We start from the raw sequence: 22,230 nt of genomic DNA on the forward strand, positions 1-22,230 counted from the left end.
ACTAAATATACAATATTTTGTTATGTATTGCTTCCGTAGTAGGTTTATATATATATTTTTTGTCGCTTTATGTCTAACTGGCTAGGTATAGTAAACAAGTGTCATCATAAATGTAACAATTTTTTAAAACTGACAAGATTAAGCCTTTACAATTTTCAAAGTATTATATTAAATAAAAGTGTTCATAAATATTTATAAAATAATATGGAGAGCTCTATCGAAAAATTTCATTCTGTGCCTAATCTACAAAGAAAGATGAGTAGTGAGCCGGACATTCGACACCTATACAGTCTCTCATTGTCCCAGATCAGAAAACGAGCTGAATTCGGAGAATACAATTATAAACCATCGCCTTTTGTTCGTATAAATGATCCTATATTATGTTAATCAGTTTTATATTTCCAAGACAATGCCATATGGTATTATAGGCCTACCAAGTAGGTTGTACTGTCGACATGGAAACTTTGATGATTTTTTATATATATACTAGCTACCACGGCGGTTTTGCACGTGTAGAGTAATGGTCTACATAGAACGTTTTCATTGAAATACAAATGTTCAATGGTATTTTGTTTTTGGGGGGAAAGCGTATGCAGAACAACTTACAAAAGTTTTATCACAATCGGATTAATGATTTAGCAACGCATAGACTACAAACATTTTGCAATATTTATTTCAAACAATATTTGAAATATTAATTTTTATATATAGGTATATAATAAATACACGGATCGTACTAAGTTGCATGAGGCGCAACAGACGGCTTTATAGTTAAAACAGCGTTCTCTTGTCATTCCAGGCAAGCTTTGATATATTTTTCTATAGAAAAACATAATATTTTTTTTAAATACAACAGAATATACGCTGGATTCATGGATACAATCCAAAAGTAGGTGTGATCAATCTTAACGACAAAGGCTCTACTATAGCGTTCTATGCGGCGGGTAATTGTGCGGTACTGTACAACTGGACCACTAACAATATGATGATACTTCAGGGACATGTAAGTTTTGAAAATGATGTCAAACGAACCAAAGTGGTTGAATGATTTGCTTATTTAGAGACAGAAAGTCAAACTCTATTTGAATATTGACTATAAATTTGATATAGTCTTACGTCTTACTTATCTATTGTTGTAAAAAATCTACATTCCCAATCAAAAGTATCCCCAAAGTATCTTTCAATGTATTTTAACCACATAAACATTACGATTTAAAAGTGCTTTGAATAAAATATGTTAATTTTTTTATCAATAAAGTTGAGATAATTTGATGGATCCATCTGATTCATTAAAATCTCTCCTAAAGTGGTAGCAGTCGGTTTTAAAATTCATCAAATGATCACAATAATAATACAGTCAATGACCGGGAAGCCGGTTACAGCGACGATTTACAGATCAAAGCAATTAAAATTGCGTGCGTCGTTATCCCGTTTCCCAATGTTGCTAAATAAGGAATAATTGTATTAAAATTGCCTACCACCACCAAATTTGCACCAGTCAAGATTTTCGGATTGTTATGTTGTAGTTTTTGATTAAAGTGTTTTTTGTGAGATCCATTATCTTTTAATACTTTGCAAGGAAATTGCTGTATTGTAATAACTTACAATAATATTTTACAACTTGTAGTTTTAAACATAAAAATTAAAAAGATTATACTATTGTTGATGATAGATACATAAATATTTTTGATCTAATATTCTTAACATGTAAATGTATGTATTTATGTGTTTTTTTTTGCTCCGCCATATTTTTAAGCGCTTGAACAGATTTCGCTGTATTAGATGTTGGGGTACCTTTTGAATCCCTACATGATTTCGAGACACATTGTCTGGAAAATAATAGATTCATTTATTAAGGGCAATTGTGTATTTTAATTTTTGAGGTAAACAATTGATAATTTTAGAAACATGTGGTTACGTGTATATCATCAGACAGTGCTGGCAAATGGCTGGTCACTGCTGATTCAGGATCTGAAAACGTCATTATAATATGGGATAGCACCGACTATTTCCCTCAGAAGACAATCTTCAATCCTCACAGAAACGTGAAGTTGGCAAAGGTCACCATGAGTACCGACGCTAAGTATCTATTGACCCTTGGATACCATGAGAAAGCGACGATTAGCTGGTGGATTTGGTCTTTCGGGCACGATGTTCCTCACGGTAACTTCAAATATATTTTTTTTATATAAAATTTTTCATTACTAGCTTCCGCCAGCGGCTCGCGCCTTGCGCCCGTTTGTAAAAAGGGGTTTATATAGAAGCTCTTCCAAATTTCATACAAATCCGTTCAGTAGTTTTTGGCTGAAAGAGTAATAAGGACCCATACATCCATGTCGTGGGGACAAACTATCGCGTTTATATATTAATAGGTTATAGGATGCTTAACATATTTTGATAAAGATTTTTATTATGTTTGGAGTTTCTTTCCTAATCCGAGAAGAAGAAGACGTTGTAAACTACTTTTGAAGTTTAACTTCCAATTGTTAATTTTCAGCTTCTTTAGAAGTTGGCATTCCTCGCGGAGGTGTTATTGAGATGGATTTCAATCCACACCAATCTGAACAATTCCTATTGATGACGAAGAGTAACATTTGGATTGGTATTTCGGCTGTAAGAATTAATTTCCATATTGTAATATAAATGTATATGGAATTTTTCACAGAAGAAATATCTTTGAATTTTTACTATATTATATTTACATATTATAAGCATGAAGATAACCAACCATGAAAATTAAGATGCAACCCTTCAAACCAGAATACAACAATACAAAATATTGCTGCTAAATCTGTTGACAAGTTTTGTTCTCCGATTGTATTTTTTTATGAATCGATTCATTAAAAAAATAACAACAGTTATGAATGTTTGCGTTGTTTCTTCGCTTCAATTATTCTATCAAAAGATTATCATAACAATAATAATTAAGAAATTCCTATTTACACTGCAAGTAATGAGTAAATTAAAAAATATCAGATTGGAGTAAGCTTAAAGACGAATAATACTTAAGTCCGTTAATACACCAAGCCCAAAAATTACATAGAATTAATTTTTTTTTTACAGAAAATATTCATCATTGAAAGAGGACTCTTAAAAGAAACAAATGACTACGAATTAAAAATAAGGGTTGTGGAACATAAACTCAACCCTGAAAATGGCCGTCTGACGTGCTTCACTTTCGTCCAAGAGACTTCACAAATTCTAGTCGCCACCAGTCGGGGAGCTGTCCTTGTGTATGGATACAATATAGAATATAAAAAAAAGGAAATCATGGACGCGACAAATTATGAAAGCTTAAAGTTTATTAAAGTGCTAAAAGTAGAGCAGAGGAAAATTCATGTTATCAAAAGTATTGATGGGTGAGAAGTGTTAATGAAATTGTATAAATAAAACATCGCGTCAGCCTTTTGCTCTCAGCATCGCTACTTTTCCTTTCTGCTAATAGCAGCAATAGAATACGTACAGTCCAGGCACTTTCATTCTACCTAATCTCAGCACAGCATAACATTCATCATTATTCGAGAGAAAATAAGAATATTGGCAATATTTAAAAAAAAAATACATTATTTTCTTCGTTTTTTCTCAAATCACATTTCCCTTATCTACCAAAATTTCAAGTATCCCTAGAAGCTCACCTTACTAAAAGCTATAAAATGAAGAAGTCTTGTAAAATGTTGGTAAATGTTTCTTGACAATTAATAATTTTCAATTTATGCTTTTAGAATTATCGCTACTGGTAACAGTATCGGCGAGATTCGTTTCTACGATTCCCAGATGAAGCTGCTGTACTGGGTGCATGGATTTACCGTTGACTGCATTAAAGGAATGAGTTTCAATATATCACCAAGAAGTTATAAAATTTTAGATCCTAAATGTTAGTTTTTTCATTTATTTAATTCTTTACCAATTGTCTGATTAAAGGTCTATTTTTGGAGGAAGTCAATTATTACCATACTTTCAGCTGTAAAGTCTAATTTTGATCGCAATGTGACGTATAGATTTGTAGATTGAATTTTAAATTTCGGTAAAATTTTCGATTTCTGTTGTGTATTTTCCAGAAAAATATTGTTCTTATTTAATGTAATTAATTTAAGTTATTTTATATCAGATAGAACGCTATGTCCGTGTTGGGAGAAAGTTGTAACCGAAGTAGACGCAAGTACCGGACAGATCCAGCAAAAACTCATAAAGAAGGATATTCCTTCAGACGCTACCTCAGCTGGAAAACCATTTCTCGTACGGGATTTCATCGTATGTATGTTGACCAGAGTAAGATATTGTTTTGATAAGGTATAATTATTTTTAATCACTATGAATTTGTTAATTTAAACATTACTTTTCTGAGAATCCATCATTCTCAGATATGTATTTTTATCATACTCTAAGCCCCGAGTATTCTCTATTAGTTACTCCATATTACTATGTATATTAAAAAATATAAGAGGTCTTATTATTCAAAAAAAGATAATTCACTTCAAGACCTCTGGCATAATGTCAAAAATATATCATAAATCCCATATTAAATATATAATTATAAGGTTTATTTATTAATATAAAATCAAGCTGTTATTTTAAAATTATGGTTGTTATTTTACAATTAAGGTATTAAATGAGTTTATTTAGGTTCTATCGAAATGTACATTTGATATGATATTACCTACTTAACTGCCATTTTGACCTTTTACAATCTTATGTAAACTTAAAAAATGGGTTAGAATGAATTTCCTGTATGGTTATCAAATAACACACACAACTACAGGAATTAGTAATATTTTTCAAGTGATGTTTTTTTTTTCAATTTAAAATAAAATGTTTTGTTACGAGATTATGGATCATAACAGGGCTGCGGTCTTCTTTTACCGTCCCTCGGGTTATTTACTCATTCTATATCTACCTCGGTATACCAAATGATTACAAGGATTACAATTATGTAAGGAGTAAGAACTTAAGAAATTGCAATGTCTGATTACAGGCACGAGTAATGAAGGCGTTGGCTTTGTTGATTTCGTAACAGAGAAGCTAGTGACAATCATGGACAACAAACCATCGCCTGCAACGTCCCTAGCACTACACCCAGAGAAGTAATGAATATTTGCGTTATTTTCATTAAACGTGTCGGTCGTACCAAATTAAATTTGCAATCGGTTAGGTACAATATTTGTCCCGTTGTGGATTATGTGGTAATCTTATGTCTTACCTACGTATCTCTAAAAACACCTGATGAAGTCGTTCACACCTGTCACCAAGCAGATCATTGTCGATAATGCTTGATAGAAAAATGACTCGTTTATTATATATTAATGAATTTAGGATTTGTACTCGTCGTCGTGTCGTATATTTTTTCGGATTCACTCAAAAACTACAAATACAGTAACAAACCTCTCAAACTCAAACTTCTGATTCAATTTAATGTGTAATAAATTTAAATAGCATTTTCTTTACAGACCATACGTTTGTATCGGATATGCAGATGGCTCTATCGAGTTGTTTAACTACGTACAACACAAGCTTTTCGTGAGAATCGATTTACGAGAGCACTACAAAGTAGTGATCCCACCCAAAGAAGACTCAATAAAAGGAGACGTGGAGATTATGAAACCACAGATCAGTGTCAAATGCTTAAAATATTCACCTTCAGGTAAGCTTGCATATTTAGGAGGATACTATAGTAAATAGAGCATATACAAGCACACCTCACAAGGCTCACCTGATAGAAAGTGACTACAACGCCTTCGTCGGTTCGGTAAAATGGAAATGAAAATTTTATTTGTTTGTATATTGAACTGAAAAGTATGCAACGAAGCCGCGCGTCAAGTGCCGTTTCCATGGTTATGAAATTTCATTTGACATAGTTCTTCAATTATAATAAGTAATTGCGAAGAAACAAATACAGCTAACAATTAATAGTAACAATATGATGATTTATCTTTCATTGGGCTGTAATGTGTTATTTTCTTAATTTTTTAATCTACTTTTAGGTCTTCATTTAGCATGTGGTTTAGACAAAGGCGAATTAATTTTTCTTCACCCCACAATAATGAATATCCTAACGCAGACACCACACAAGGATACGACACATGCCATAACGCACATAGAATTCAGCACTGATTCTTTATCACTGGCTATTGCAGTAAGCAATTTAAGTACTCAGATGAAGTTATTGTTTAAATATTCTATATATAATAGCTAAACTTTCAACTTCCACAAAACACACCGAGTGCTTTGGAGGGCTAGTCGTTCAGTAATTTATGGTTTAAAACACTTTATTGAATTTAGTTTTTACGATCGATTGCAATCTCACACTATAAAATTAAATTTGTAGATACTACCGAGAAGAAGCGGTCAGTTTAGTAGTTACTCTTTTTCGTTAAATATATACGTGGAAAAATCGTAATTATGCAATGATCATTTAAAATCAACGAAATAAGTTTATCTCTAAAATATTAACTACAGCCTATTTCGAAAAAAATATATTTCAGGATAAGGGCAGAACAGTTTGTGTATACAAGTACGATTGTACGGAATTCGTCTGGAGTTTTGTCGGGAAACACAGGGCTCATTACAAAGATATTACAGCGCTTATATTTCTACCCAAGAAGAATGCTAATGGGGAGTATAAATTACTGTCTCTCGGTGCTGACAGAATTATGGTAGAATATGACATTGGGTCGAGTTCTGATGAATATTTAGAAGTTCTGAGTATGGATAGAATTGATCAAAGTGCTGTGCCGCTATATGGGATACCATGGAATAATCCTCCTGATATTGACCCCGAAACGCAACGCACTGATTTACCAATGATTCTTATTTGTAATGATGAAGTAAGTTAGAAATCGATTGTAACACAAATTGAATACTATACTAGTATAAACTCATAAATTAAGTTAAAAGTGGCTACTAAAAGGGTTTAAGTGATGTAACTATTTTTTTCGAATAACACTGATTAGTAAGCCAAGAGTCGTTTGCCAAGAAATGTACTCAGACAAAAAGTATTAGGATAACTTTTTTTATTACTTATACCAGACCACTTGTAGTTCTACACGTTCACTTGTACTACTTTTGGTGAATATTGACTACTACTTTCATATATTACAATTTCATTAAACATGACTATTGTATACATATTATAAATATTAACTTTGTAAACATTGGTAACGAAGTTATATATTGAAAGTTATTTACAATTTTAGTTCAAATACAAAATTGTCAACTACGCAACAACAATGACGCTGTCAACAATATTAGGACCCAAATACGAGCACCCTGTATGCCGGATGCAATTAATAATGAGTAAAAAAGACGACGTTGAGACTCAGTACCTGTTATTTGCGACGAGAAACGTTATAGGTTTGCGAAAGATGCCGATTGATGGGAACCCGTGGAAACATGTCGCTTTACTTGGGCATCCGATACAGGTATCTGTTTACTGTCCGATTGGTCTAGTGGCTAAGATCTGGGTCAGACTCGGGATCTTCTTATATATTTTTTGTAACAGTATAAAAGTTAGAAGCCGTTTGACCTACGCCTAAGCTATCTTCAGTATAGAAATAAGCCGTCCATGAGATTTATTAGAATATGAGTATCGAAAACACACGTGATGCCTAAGCGTTTGTGTACTATAACACTTCTTAAGCATTTGGTGAGTCTTTCAATGGTTTGGCAGCCGTAACCGAAAATTGAACATTACTGGTATAAAGTAACCGACGCACCGTATATTAAAATGGTATCAAATGACATGTCGAAATACTCTTATCATATATACGAGTATATGTTCATACATAATAACAAGAGATGATCTAAAAAACTATTTCACAGGTAATCGACTTGTGTTATCGCGAAGACCACGGAATCTTATTCACAATAGGGAGTAGAGACAGCTGTATGTATCAATGGGCCGCTAACTACAGGTGACTGCATATCTAAAATATTTAAAGCTTATTTCCTTGCATTCAATTTAATATTAAATTATTTATAATTTATTGTACTACATGTTAAGAACAGGCGAAATAATATATTATATTCCAATGGCCACAGAGTAAATAATATTATTCATCAGAATAATTTCTAATTAGATCAGTAGAGACAACTTCAAAACAAGGTGGTGGCGACTTAGACCCGTACTATTGTCTGATAGAAAATGGCCGTCCTGGCTGGTTGTTCCATGAGATCCGAGACCTATTCTACTACATCCAGATCTTATGTCAGGGTACCTTCTCTCCAGCAATGAGACGCGTGAAGGATTATATTCCGATTGAATCATTGCCAGACCTTATGCGTGCTTTGGGATACTTCCCTTCAGACTATGAGGTATTTAGATTTCGTGAGCTCCTAGCAATGGTCCTAATATGAGAAAATATCAGGATACAGGATTATCCTGGATCCTGGATATAGATTATCTTTGAGGGTTGAGGCCTAAATGCAAAAAAATGAATTTGTCAAATTTGCATTGTTGACTCTTTCTTTTTTTGTGAGCCGTGGAAGTTGACTCCTTGGTTAGAACAAGTGCATCTTGACCGATGATTGCGATGTCAAACCCGGCGAGCATTCCATGTGCTTAATATTTGTTTATACTTAATCTCGTGCTCAATGACGAAGGATAACGTCGTGAGTAAACCTTAATGTGTCTAATTTCGGAGAAATATTGCCCAGGAATCATATTGGAATAAAGATATATTTATCAAATATATTGTTGTGTACCATCAAAATCATATGAAATGTGTAAATCTTCTAATTCTTCGATGGAAATAGTAAAACAGTTGCTTTGACATTACCTACATGTGAAAATAGGCTTAAGAAAGGAAAATGTATAATTTTTTAGAAGACATTTACAGAATACATTATCACGGCTTCGTATGCAGGTGGAAAACTTAATAGTCGAAGCAAAATACAAAGTTTATAATCGCACACCCTCTACTGAGATAGACTTTGAAGAGTTTGTGAAGCTGTATCTGAATCATCGACCGGCTCTTGGCGAAAGCTTTAAGAAGATCAGAAACGCTTTCCGTTACTTTGGTACAGTGGACGACACTAATATCTCTATGAATCGAGAAGACTTTATTTCTATGCTCAGTAACAATGGTAATTAAAGATTTTTATTTTTCTATTGTAAGTAATGAGATCCAATCGTTCACGACGACGCGCTCCTCCATAAATTATTAGCGTTTTACTGCAATAAACAAATATAATCTAAGTAATACGTATTTCAGACATCTTATAAGCCTTATTCATGCCAGCCGTTAATGATTTAACGTGGAGAAGCATACCTTCGTGAGTGAATAGATCTATACATATATGATTCTATATATTTGTAATAACCGTCTGTTGCAATAATTTTATTACAATGTTAGTAGCGATTTCTTCCTTATTCCGAATTACTCTAATACTGTTTTACCTTCGCATATAGGGTACAATAATGAAGATTACCTTCAACTTGATATTATTATTACAAGCCTTGATTCTCCTAACAAATTGACTGTATCGCAATTGAATCGAAATATAATTGATGCAGTTCAGCAGTTTTCAAATTCTACAAACGCAACTATACGGTTGCGCTTCGGTCGATTCGAGAGATGGATCGGAATAGAATCGGGATCGTATCGTAAGCGATATAAATAAATAGAATTATTCCTCAGTTACGATTCAGCTGAGGTAATTTTTTGTGAAAAATAGTCTAATTTGGATCGGAATAGACTCGAGAATGTATACATTGTTTCTTATGAGTTACTAGAATTGGACCGTATATTTTTTTTCTCGCTGGAAAGACGACATCACGCGTTTCCCACATATAAAGTGGGATTGTATGTGGGACGCGCTGATGCGGCCTAGCACACCGGAATACCCGCTAAAAAACAGCGATACCCTGTCCGTCTTTTAAGGGGACTTCACGGGATCGCTTGTGCATACCGTGACGAATACCTACAATTGGGTTCATTATTGGGCATTACAATTGTCATTGCAATTTAATTTATTATGTTTGCTTAGAATTGCAAATTAAATCATATTAAGTATGCCATCACCAAATTGCTATAAATCAGAAAATCGTTACTTGTTATTCTAAATCTAACGTTTATAATACAGGTGAATATTTCTCACGAGAGCTTTCTTGGTACTTACTTTCGATACTAAATGGCCAGAGCTTCGAAGATAGGAGTGAGTTGTCAGAAGGGGATTTCTCATTTTTACCTGAGGTTTTTGCTTAAAGTTTTATTTTTAACATAACGTATGTAATAAAATCAAATTTCACATTGACTTTAATGGTTTCATACAGATTTTAGTTTACTTTTAGATCGCCTATTTAACTGCAAATTAAATTCTATAGTCTAAAATTAAGAGGACAGTCCTTGCGGAACGCCTAAATAGCGCTTACTATTTTCGAAATATCTTAAAACTGGAGCATTGATTATGGATGAAAAAAAACATTCAGTATCTTAATAGATAGATCTCAAGTTTCACCGCATGATATTTATAAAATTTGTATTAATAACTCAGTAAAATCATCGTCAACATCACTCCAAACGCTGAAATCGACCTTTTCTATTAGCGTTTTTTAAGCTATTTAGCTGCTAGTTTATACATGTATTTTTGGTTAAATGGGGACACAAAAGTGTAAATAATAAGTTCACCGTGTTAAATTTCTATTATATCACATAATATTATAGTAATTTTTATTTAAATATTGCTTACTTTTTGGCATTCGTCGTCCATACTTTTTAGTATGGAGAAAATCATTTGACGGTTTTGACTTATTATTCGACATCGCTGTCAATAAATTTTCAGTCCCTCCCCAGATCTCAAGGTGGGAGCACGTCAGTTTTTATTTCGAGCCGAGTCTTATAATTTCGCGAATCGTCTACGCACACATAGACAAGTTAGCATAAGGGTGGGGCGCGAGTGTCGTGGGATGCAATTGTTAATTTTTACCTTTCAAGATTTATCGACTATTAGTCAAGTCACATATTATTAAGTTAGTTCTTTGATAAATAAATATTTTTGTAATACTTAATAAAAATTGAACGATTTTAATTGGCATTTTAATTACCCTGTATGAATCTACCCCATGGCGTACGAATTTACCTCATTTACTGTACGAACGTACCCCTACCATACCAATACGTGGGGTACATTCGTACAATTATTTTATGTAGAAAAAAGCCTATAACCCTTTAAACTTTTGTCATAATAGTTTTGGACTTTTTTGTAACAAACTATAATATATTAGTTACACTTAAACACATAAACTAGGTAAATACGACAATTAATCACATAGTAAAAAAATAAAATCTGAAAAGTGTACGAAGGGTAACTATGTTCCCCTAATGTCGAATTAAAAGTACAAAATTGTAAGGATGAACATAGTGAATACCCGAATGAACCTGAATGTAATGTAATTTTTGCACTATCCTGCTTATTTTTTTCTCTTAATACGAAATTTAAAACAAACGCCAACTCATACCCAAACTCATGTCGTTTAGTTCGTCTGCTTAATTCCTAATTATTTAAATGCTTAATTAAAATAGTGCATAGTGCTAAGCAAAAACGGTTGATATACATTCCATTTTGTACTGATGCTATACTTAGTTAGTACCTTTCATGACCAGATACCGTCAGCGGGCCGCCAACCTGATTTTTGTGTAATATAAAATAATTTTGATTGACTTGTTTAACCAAGAAGATTTATGTCTTTAGTTTTTAGTTAATTAAAAAAAAACTGATTAATATTTACCTCCATTATTTTTGTTTATAAAATTTAAGTAAGTGATTATTTAATGTGTCTTAACGCCCTAATTCGTTATACCTAACAACCTTAAAATATCCAGAACATAATAATTTAGTTAGAGGAGAGCAGTAGAATCAATAAAAATCATAATGTATATGAGGCATCTTAATGCACTCTGACCACACCCTATGCTAACAAATAATTTATAATTGTGTTTGCGAGTGACAACCTTATAGCTAATACATTACTCATAAATAAATGTATTTTTATAAATCCTACGTTATGAACGCGCAATGAAAATTTAATTTATTCGTTGCAACGAAAACAAGCAACTAATTGTCTAGGGGGTGCGTACGATACACTGCACAATGCAAGTGTATTATTGGAAAGTACCTATGTGTGTGTTCTAAAATAAATTCCCACGCTGACAAACTATGCTCTTAAGAAACTCATTAGCAACTAATCATACCGTACTAGCTTATTCCACCGTCGAATCTTTAAGATAAAAAGTTCAGTAGCTGACTACAATTATCAACATATAACGTTTTTTCAGGTAATAACTTTAGAAGAACTGGCAACAAATATAATTGGCATACACGACACCGATATGTGTTTAGATGTTCATTCGGTTAAAGACTCCTTTGGATCTCAACAGACAATATCATCTGATTCCGAAGAAGCGGGGAATACGAATTTTGTGTAAAATAAATACATTCTAACGTGTTGCTTTGTTTTTTTTTTACGGGTAGCAAAGAATGTTCTATATTATTATCACATTAAACCTATAGCCTAATTATGTTTTAATGGTCTATATTATCAGCATTATTATTAAAAGCATTTTTAATATTTTACATTTCAAATTACTTGATCCCGTAAAACGCAGGTAAAATCAGAAACTTTCAGAATCTGATTCGGGTTGTTTATATATCAGATTTAGATTTTTATCAACATTTACATGTTGATAACCCGGGAAAATCAACGATTGCTACTGATCGTATGTTTGCTTGATCGGGTCCACTTGTAATAGGGATTTTAGACAAATAAGTAACATTATCAACAATGATCGAGAACAATAAGCAATTTTAATTTATGTACTACTAGTTGTCGCCCGCGTTTGAAAAGGTGCCTATGGTCTTTCTCTGAATTTAAGCTTGCCTCATACCATATTTCATCAAAGTAAGTTTTGCCGTGAAAGAGCAACAGACAGACACAAAGACGGTCAAAGTTACTTTCGCCTTTATAATATTAGCATATATCAGTATAGATATATATAATTTAAATTATCTTATATAAACAAAAATATTTATCTTATATTATGATAAATAACTTCAAAGTCAGGGTCAATACCCTCAGGATTTAAGTACCTATTTATAAAACCCCCATTTATAAAGAAAGTGAAACATATCTCGCTTTTTGGAAGTTGATTGTATTTTTTTTATTTTTGATTTATGGAAGGTCAAATTTAAAAAAAATTAAACGTTTTCTGGCTTCCGAAATTCGATACTATCTATGTTCAGTACAAATTGTGTAATTGACTTTAATCCACTTCATCCGACGTCTAATTACCTATTGAACAATTGGCTCTCATTATCTTCGACATCATTGTTATGTCTTGTCCAATTTTCGCCAAATGGCCATTATTAGCGAAAACTGGCCAACTGCACACGAAATATTAGAGCACATCTGTATATAAGCACAAGTGTAACCTTGTAGTCTGATAGAAATACTGAACACGACCGAGAAGAGATCAGAAATACAGAAATAATATCATTAGAGATAGATGATTATTGATCTCTAAAGTATGTGGAATTTTAATTAAAGAAATTAATAAGCGTCTTGCAAAGACAGACATCGAAATGTGATTTTTATTTCGATACATATAACGGGTAGTTGAAATGAAGTTCATGATAAATGATAACACTATCGACTTTGATAGTAATACATGGTATAAATACTGATGAATCAATGCAATTTGTATAACAAATTGTATATATTTCATCAAACAATGGTTAAGCAACGTAAGGAGTTTCCCCACAAAATCGAAGATGTGGATCCGAAGCTAGCAGAAGAACTCATGAAGCATTATACAGGTAATTTTATGTAAAGTAATTGTAAACATATCATCCGAAACTGTAGATCAAAGATTGAAGAAAAAACAAGGGAAAATGCATTGGGATTCCATCTATACGCTATAATTTTCTCAGCAACGCACTTACAAATTACACTTGCGTACATACGACATCACGTACGTCATCGTCATGTCCATACGTTGAAGGGACACGTTATTGGTGAATAAGTAGTTAACTTGTTGCCTGTTGGTATCTAAGTGGGTCAGGTTACAGCTTGGATACAACAACTTCAAGAAGTAAGACGTAGGAGAAAACTTAACGGCATGACGATTTCGTCAATTAATGAGTCTGTATATTCCTGATGATCGGAAACATCTGTTATTAATAGAGCCAATTCACACATTGACCACTCATAGAAATAAAACATCAAAGATATATGTTTGAGAAGTAAATATTTTTTTCTTTTTACTATAAGAAAAAATGCCAGTCTGAATGCCCATTTCTTGAAATATTAAAGCATTATAGGCATTTAATGTATTAATTGCGTTGACTCCCATGGATTTATTTAAGCAGATTTTCATCCGATCTAAGAGTTTATAGTGATTATGAAAACTTGTAAACTACTTAAGGGTTCACTTTTTACCCATATAAACTACAGACTTTCCTTATAATGCCCCGCCAGTTCCTTCTCTTTATTATTACATATTAATGCTTTCGCCTCAGTTCAGTGTAACAAATTGACATTTAGAAAGATAAAACGTAAACCATTTAGTCTGTATATGCAGGGTATTGCGCTTTCTTCGGCACGATCTGATTTATATGTATTATTATTCTTCGCAACTATCGAAATATCAACAGTACTTCAAAATGTTGATTTCCCTAATAAAAAGCCACAAAAAAATATACTTCGGCAAAATAAACATGTTTTCTTGTCATAAAATTAAATTAAATTTTAAACCTTTTTTTATTCCCGCTAAAAACCCTGTCAGTCATTTTGGTGACGTCACACTGATAAAAACAACAGTTGTGTATATACGACTGGCACTCATTCAACGTTAACAGCTATAAATATTTGGTGGTGTATGGGATAATAATGAATTACAATCACTATCGTTGAGTGTAATGTGCAAAACTAGCATTAAAACTCCGGAAAAGTTGTTTCTCAAAGTGCCAGATGATATTGAAATGAAAGTTTTTGCCTATCTGACGCCACACCCAGGCGGCTCGTGTTTTAGATCACGTGATATACCTACGTGACGACTAAAAATTACGACTTTTAATATAATTCAGTATAGTTCTACATATATTTTAATTTTTTATCAAATTTCATAATTTATTTTTCACTACCGAAAATACCCTATTGCGAAGTTGATAAATTGAACAAGAGAATACTTGCGCTGTATGATAAGCATGCTATAAAGAAGAGGTTAAAGAAACAACTATCGGTCAACGAAGCACCATGAGAACCTACTTGTCCGATACGTTATCGTCGTCCCACTCAATATCATAAAGCGTTTAAGTTCTATTTTCGTGCACATAACCAAATCTTGATTGTGTGACAGATAACACATTTCCTTAGCATCATAATTATCTTATGAGCACAGGAATCTTCTTGCCTAGAATATGATATTTCCTTGCCTAGTTTTAGTAACTTTATTTACTTCTGAAAACCACGACTCGAAAAAGGAAATATTGATATTTATATTTTTTATAAATTTACCGAAAATGTATCTATATATAATTTACGTATGTATACATATATAATAGATCCCGGATTAGGATGAGGCCATAAAATTTAATGACTTTAGTTCCTTTTTGCAGGCGAGTTAACAGGTTTTGTAAGGGTTGGACCGAAAGGCTACTTTTTCCCTCACAAATACAAAGAATGTGCGGCGGAATTTTATAACATGTCAGTGAAACCAGACGACATATTCATCAACACATTTCCAAGATCAGGTATTTAAACAGAGAAAGTTTATTTATTTATTATATCGGTACTTTATTTCTGTTTTTTTGTAACGATAATAAATTAAAATAACAGGTACAACATGGACACAAGAAATGATTTGGCTGCTACAGAACAATTTGGATTTTGAAAGAGCTAAAAATACTCCATTGGCCCTAAGATATCCCTTCTTAGAGTAAGCAAATTATATACAATATATAGTATAATATAAATAATATTTTCATACCAAATTGATCCAGCCTTAACTTGCACTGATATGTACATATTTACTAGAGAGTAAATCTAAGAAGTATCAATTTCGTTTCGAATTAAAATCCGAATCTAAAAGTTGAATGAATTATGATGATGACAATAATGTTTGAAATATTAACAAATATACAAGATAATCGAGAACTCGACTAAATAATATTCAAATTTTCAGCTTTTCAATGTTAGTCCACCCGGAACTTGAGAAACAGATGTTTGAAGAGAATAAACAAGACGAGGAAAAGCTAAACATAGTAAAGATCGCTAACATGCCTGGTGTAGAAAAAGTCGAGAACGTACCCTCTCCCCGGTTCATCAAAAGCCATTTGCCATTATCACTTCTACCCCCTACTTTGCTGGATAAAGCAAAAGTGGTGTATGTGGCCCGTGACCCGAGAGATGTTGTGGTATCGGTGTACCATTTCTGCAAGATGCATAAAATTCATGGCGCCCCAGACAACTTTAAAACGTTTTGGAATTATTTCAGGAAAGGTTTACGTAAGTACGAACTGTGTTTTTAATTTTACAAATATGAAACTATTATGACAAAATAATATGAGTTTGTAAAAATGTTCAGTATAGAGCTATTCTGTGAGCACGATCGACGAGGATATGCTACATTAACTATAATATCTATTACATTTAGAGGCGTGGAAAATGGCGTGACAATCACTCGGTTTTCGACATTTCAAGCGCGTGACACTAAAAAATAACACCTGTTACATATGCACAGGTGTTTATAATCCTTACAAAATTAACTAAAACCACACCATTCGTGAACTCAATCATCTATTTCTCCACATTATATATGTAAATAAACTGACCCAAATTACATGATGTTAATATTGTATGATTGTTTTTTTTTTATAGATTATTATGCCCCTATCTTCGAACACGTCAAAGAAGCCTGGAATGAAAGAAACCATCCCAACATGCTATTTATTTTTTACGAAGAATTGCAAGAGGTAAGGAAAATTATTTCATATTCATCCAACTATTAAGGAGAACACAAGCAATACTCCTCCAAAATTAGACATACGCTGTCATTAATACTATAATGTGCTAGTTAAACCTGAGGGTACTTAAGTATTAGGTAACGCCACCGCAGCAAGGAATAATTCTGCGAATGCGCTAATATACCTAGAGTAGGTTTTATTTATTTTATATTTAAAAAATAATAATAAAAAGTAAAACTTTACATATATTGGCGATTTTTTTTTTTGGTGTTGTGGCGATAACACGTAAGATAGGTATGTAGAAATCTGAGATTATCAAGCAAGTAAGAATTTAGAAATGTAAGGAAGAGAAATCGTTTAATTTATATTGGAATGAAATGGTGAGACACGAAAGTATTAGAAAAGTAGTAAGTAATATTCTCGAATAATCTAAAGAAATTTTGAAATGGCTGAATGCTGTAAATGAGAATAAAGGTTATGGGAATGAGGAAAAGGAACTATACACTAGTTGCGAGGAATTAAATTATAAGCGAAAAAAGGCAATCCTTTTTAGAGTTTATTTTCTAGAGTTGTGGCGTGAGAGAGGTTTCATCAATCGCTGAAGATAAAAGTTTAAGAGAATATATTCTGCATAAGAAAAAAGGAAAGAAATATAATGGATATTTATAGTAAAATGTATAAAAAAATAAATAAGGGACTACTCATACACACAAACACAGTATCGTTGAAAGGATTCTTTTCATAGTTTAATGAATAAATAAAATTCTTGAAATGTATATGGAATTTTAAAATCTACCTACAATGTAGATATCATTGTAGGCATAAAGAGAGTTATGTACCTACTGTTGAGTAGGTCTCGCTTTCGCAATAATACGGATACGACTAAGACAAAAAAGAATAAGGGTGTACGAAAGATTATATGTGCAAGGGTAACTAAGGACATTAATGAATGACAAAAACACTTCACGCTGTTCTCAAATGCATGGGTATGCAATAGGAGAATATGTGCTTATATCTAAGCGCATGGTCATGGTTCAATTATTGTTTGCACAAAAATTTACGATATTGTGCATTTATTCATTGGCAGAGGCAAAAGACATTCTTTTTATTTACAAGATTATTGTTCAACTTGCACTGCATAGATTTTGTAACGAGTGTCATATTACAACGCTGAATGATTTCAGCATTAAGTTTTACTGTTATATTAATAGACTTAAAATATTTATTATTACAGAATCTTCCAGCAGTTGTTAGGAACGTTGCTTCGTTTCTGGGAAAAAAAGTTACCAATGAACAAGTTCAGCAGATCTGTGATCATCTGAGCTTCAATAATTTTAAGCACAACAAAGCTGTTAATCACTCTTTGCTCAAAAAAATTAACTTTGTCAACACCGATCAGACTTTCATCCGAAAAGGTTTGTTTAAGGCCGATTTTCGAAATAACAATACTAAGAATTATAGTTATAAATAATTTCAATTACATTCAATTAACTACTAAATAAATAATATGAAAAAGAAACAGTAATATGTGACTGTTTTATTTTATAGCTTCAATAAAAAATCTTATATATTTTAGGTAAAGTTGGAAGTTGGCGCGAATATTTCGACGAGGAAATGGAGATGCAAGCTGACGAATGGTTTACAATTAACCTTCGTGACTCTGATTTAGTATACCCAACATTTCCCACTAAGTGTATTTTATAAGTAATATTATTTAATATTAACTATTCAACTTCAATATTTATTGATATGGTCAACTTAAACTTATATTTAATCAACATGATTATTTAAAAAAAAATGTGCATTAACACCACACCCCTAATACTCCCTTAAGAATGTTTTTTTAAATCAATACATATTATATAAGGGGTGCTTTAAGTACCTATTTAGTTAATACATGCACTATATCATTTGCGTATGATATTATTTTGTAATATAGTATTTAAAAAATCTGTAAATAAAAATATATTTTTTTTTTTTTTTAATTTATTTAAAATGGTAAGTTACACTGTTTATCATAAAATCATATTTATAAACGAGCCTTTTATTTAATGAGTATTATGAATTTAACACAAAAATATTGACTATCTAAAATTTAATAATCTTGGCTTCAATACAGTATGATATTTGAATATTTATTTACTAATAGTCATTTATCTTGTACAATTTATACTCATCTATTTATTTATACATTAACCACTGTCTTTTACTGGTAGTTTTATCAGACTGATTTTGTTAATAATTTAAGAATTTATTTGAATTTATAGCTACATCTAACATATTGCTAAAATTAACAAATAAAACATCTTGTACATATATTTTCAATTTTTTTTTAGAATAATTTAATATTTTGTAAAACTGTACTTTGTTATTTTCAACACATCATTTAGTTACTGAACATATTTGCTATAAAATAAACTAAAAGCATGATCATAGTTTTATTTCATTGATAACCCAAACTATTATAATCTAATAACTATGTACACTTCATATACCCCCTTTAAAGTATAAGCACTAATATATTTTAAACTCATATGTATAAAATACTGATAAATATTTCATAAAGTTATTGATTTAAGCACATTTGTTTTGAGCATCAGAGAACTTTTGGCAGAGTAACAAATTGTGTCTTAGCTAATGTGTCTTTTGATTGAAAATATTTGTCTTCAGCTCAACAAGAAAACAAAGAAATTAAATCATCTTCTCAGCATTTATGTGACACAAATGACCTACAGTTAAAACCGTTTATGGCGACATCGTTTAAAACAACATATCGATTATATTGACCAAAATCGAAGGTCCTGGCTGAATACTGTATAACTGTCTTGTCATAAATATTGCAATTCACGACATTGCTTACTACGAAATACCGCATTAAACGACCACATTTGGCTAATGTTTTCGGAGAATTATATCTGTAGAACAACCAGCTGAGCAGTATTGTAAACAATTACTACTGAAGCGGACAAGTTTATTGATGTAGATAGTTCTATTGCGATTTGTGCACTGACTACGGAAGATGATATTGTACAAGAAGTTCAAGAAGAAAATGATGAACTGAAGAACAATTTACAGTGCCAACTTTGAATGATAGTCTCAATGCTGTTAGTGTATTATGCAAGATTGTTCTTTTCAATGAACAGTTTCACATGCAGGAAAATTATAAGATACGCTGATTAAACTCCAAAGTGAATTACAAAATGTGTATACAAGACAGAAGTGTTCCAAACAAACTAAAACTACAGATTTTATGCATACAGGAAAATGACATTGTTCTTTCTTAATATGTTTATGTTTTGATTGAAATAAACGAAATATAATTTAATTTCATACATTAATATATTCTACCTATTAAAACCAATGACCTACATATTCAATAATACCACTTCATAAAAAAATAAGCACCACCGGTTGTAACAACTATCGGTTTTTACGACTAAATATGAGTCCCTTCAATGTCGTTATAACAGATTTTGACTGTATATCTACATGCAACTAGTCAAAATGTGGCATTATTGGATTTGGCTAATTTTTATTTAATATCAAGTGTTAATATATTATAAGGGCTATAAACTTGAACATGGCAGTTGAAAAGTGTCTTGTTATATCTATATAGCATATTCAAATAATAGCAGTAAAGATAAATAACAAACCACCTTGAATTGTCATAACATCATTGGTCAAGATCTAAAATAACATATAGTATTAATTATGGATTTGTAAAATAAGAGCATTTTAAAAGTTGGCATAATTACTTTTGAATATTTGTATGTTTAATCAAAGCGGATGGTGCTATATTAAAAATAAAGATATATTAGGTAATCTAGAACTATTTTTAGCTGAGATATGAATCGGAGGTTTGTTTATCTGTACTTCATTTGCCACTGGAATAGGCTACATTTAATCTGTCACTCTGTTGAGTTCTCCGTTACAAGGAATACTATATAAATTCACATACACATATTTTAATTTAAACAAATGTACACAAACTGGTTTATTAAATGCAAATAACAAAGATATCAGTTCAAAAAGTATATTCTGAACACTGTCTTCACATAAAATATACTCATATATTACAATTAATAATAATGTCTGTGAAAACTATATAAAATTAAGGTCATATATGCATTTATATTTATTAGCACATCACTAACACTGACACACAGCTCACATTTTCATTATGTTTATGTCCTTTGCTTTGTATAAAGTCTATATATTTGAAAACCAAAAATTTTAACTTTTGGTCATACCTCAGTCTGTTTTTAATCTTTTCGCGGGTGTTGTGGTACCACTGCTCTGTGAATTGGAGTCTTCAGAAAAGTTCATGTGCGTCGAGGTGAAGTCTGTGGGGCCCTGAGAATCACTTACTGTTGAGAAACCTGGAAGCAAATGATGAAAGTGAAATTATTTTATATTATTTCTTTAATATTTCAATCTTAGAGGTAAATAAATAAATAAAAGGATCATACAAAGAATTTAATTTAGTCTTTTTGATAATAAATACATTTAAAAGTTTTTAAAATTGAATAACTCTTTCTCAATTCTTATAATAATTCTGTAAATTATAAGTGAATTTTGATGCTTTGCTATAAAAATAAATCATTTCTTAAAGAATATTTCAGAGTAATGGTCAACACATATGCTATATATTTATTAAAAAATATATGAATGAAACTTACATGTATTCGAGTCCTCTGCCATTCCGAAATTGGAATTAGAAGAGTCGTGCATTTTTTTGGGTGTTAGTGTGTTCTCTTTATTTTCTCGTTTCGCTGCATGTTTCTTCTTCTGTTCATTCGTGGATATCGGCACCCATTTGTATATCTTCATGGTTGTTTCCCCAATAGTCACCCATTTTTTCTCCCTACAATTCGGTTTAATATATAATTTAATCTTTATATGTCAATACATTATTATATTATATTTTTTATCAAATGAAGATGTGTAGCTTACCAATGGCGAACTTTTTCAACAGCTTGCATGACTCTTTTGATATCATCTTTCACACGGTTCCTAGTTTCGGCACGCACGGAACGAGACATTGTACTATAAGTTATATTAAAATACTACTGAATTAAAATTATTAAACTTTTAATAAAAATCTAAAATTATTTCATTACATTAAATTAAACACAACTGGCGTTCTTTCGCATTTGGGTAAATCCGCCATTTATGAAATTGACAGTTCCTTTTTGACAAGACATTAACTGGATTTCGTTATAAATTTGTTTGTATACTAAAAAATATGTAAATTTTATTCGATATTTTTAGTAAACA

At 31.7% G+C, this 22,230-nt stretch overlaps 3 protein-coding genes across 4 annotated transcripts; 2 read left to right on the top strand and 1 right to left on the bottom strand.

Moving 5' to 3' along the window:
- Nucleotides 1–111: 111 nt before the first annotated feature.
- LOC113404703 (cilia- and flagella-associated protein 251-like) lies at nt 112–12,439 on the top strand. Of its 2 annotated transcripts, XM_064215688.1 has the most exons (17): nt 112–357; nt 857–1,003; nt 1,905–2,163; nt 2,498–2,613; nt 3,064–3,359; nt 3,723–3,874; nt 4,109–4,255; nt 4,973–5,081; nt 5,445–5,638; nt 5,979–6,130; nt 6,480–6,821; nt 7,191–7,415; nt 7,816–7,907; nt 8,073–8,307; nt 8,859–9,078; nt 10,078–10,187; nt 12,270–12,439. In XM_064215688.1, the coding sequence occupies exons 1-17, from the start codon at nt 205–207 to the stop codon at nt 12,417–12,419; spliced, it is 3,099 nt and encodes a 1,032-aa protein (XP_064071758.1). In that variant the 5' UTR covers nt 112–204; the 3' UTR covers nt 12,420–12,439. The 2 variants fall into 2 exon arrangements, with proteins under 2 accessions (XP_064071758.1, XP_064071759.1); XM_064215689.1 differs by lacking the exon at nt 10,078–10,187 and having other exon boundaries at nt 114–357.
- Nucleotides 12,440–13,599: 1,160 nt separating this feature from the next.
- Nucleotides 13,600–18,913, top strand: LOC113404763 (sulfotransferase 1A1-like). Its single transcript, XM_026645766.2, has 7 exons — nt 13,600–13,806; nt 15,607–15,741; nt 15,827–15,926; nt 16,173–16,495; nt 16,868–16,962; nt 18,188–18,368; nt 18,530–18,913. Exons 1-7 carry the CDS (start codon nt 13,674–13,676, stop codon nt 18,655–18,657), a joined length of 1,095 nt encoding a protein of 364 aa, XP_026501551.2. The 5' UTR covers nt 13,600–13,673; the 3' UTR covers nt 18,658–18,913.
- Nucleotides 18,914–20,970: 2,057 nt separating this feature from the next.
- On the bottom strand, nt 20,971–22,137 carry LOC113404770 (B-cell CLL/lymphoma 7 protein family member A). Its single transcript, XM_026645775.2, has 3 exons — nt 21,907–22,137; nt 21,633–21,817; nt 20,971–21,332 (listed from the first exon to the last, which is right to left on the bottom strand). Exons 1-3 carry the CDS (start codon nt 21,993–21,995, stop codon nt 21,205–21,207), a joined length of 402 nt encoding a protein of 133 aa, XP_026501560.1. The 5' UTR covers nt 21,996–22,137; the 3' UTR covers nt 20,971–21,204.
- Between the last annotated feature and the right edge of the window lie 93 nt (nt 22,138–22,230).

The sequence above is a fragment of the Vanessa tameamea genome, chromosome 8 (genome assembly GCF_037043105.1).
Source record: "Vanessa tameamea isolate UH-Manoa-2023 chromosome 8, ilVanTame1 primary haplotype, whole genome shotgun sequence".
Taxonomy (NCBI): Eukaryota; Metazoa; Arthropoda; class Insecta; order Lepidoptera; family Nymphalidae; genus Vanessa; species Vanessa tameamea.

Bases quoted from the DNA above. Each gene is read 5' to 3' on its own strand.
- LOC113404763 (XM_026645766.2), top strand. From the start codon at position 13,674: ATGAATCAATGCAATTTGTATAACAAATTGTATATATTTCATCAAACA. The intron at 15,742-15,826 runs GTATTTAAACAG...TTAAAATAACAG, and splicing joins CAACACATTTCCAAGATCAG to GTACAACATGGACACAAGAA. The intron at 16,496-16,867 runs GTAAGTACGAAC...TTTTTTTTATAG, and splicing joins TTATTTCAGGAAAGGTTTAC to ATTATTATGCCCCTATCTTC.
- LOC113404703 (XM_064215688.1), top strand. From the start codon at position 205: ATGGAGAGCTCTATCGAAAAATTTCATTCTGTGCCTAATCTACAAAGA. The intron at 5,082-5,444 runs GTAATGAATATT...TTTTCTTTACAG, and splicing joins CTAGCACTACACCCAGAGAA to ACCATACGTTTGTATCGGAT. The intron at 6,131-6,479 runs GTAAGCAATTTA...AATATATTTCAG, and splicing joins CTTTATCACTGGCTATTGCA to GATAAGGGCAGAACAGTTTG.
- LOC113404770 (XM_026645775.2), bottom strand. From the start codon at position 21,995: ATGTCTCGTTCCGTGCGTGCCGAAACTAGGAACCGTGTGAAAGATGAT. The intron at 21,818-21,906 runs GTAAGCTACACA...ACCGAATTGTAG, and splicing joins GTTGAAAAAGTTCGCCATTG to GGAGAAAAAATGGGTGACTA. The intron at 21,333-21,632 runs GTAAGTTTCATT...ATTTGCTTCCAG, and splicing joins GGCAGAGGACTCGAATACAT to GTTTCTCAACAGTAAGTGAT.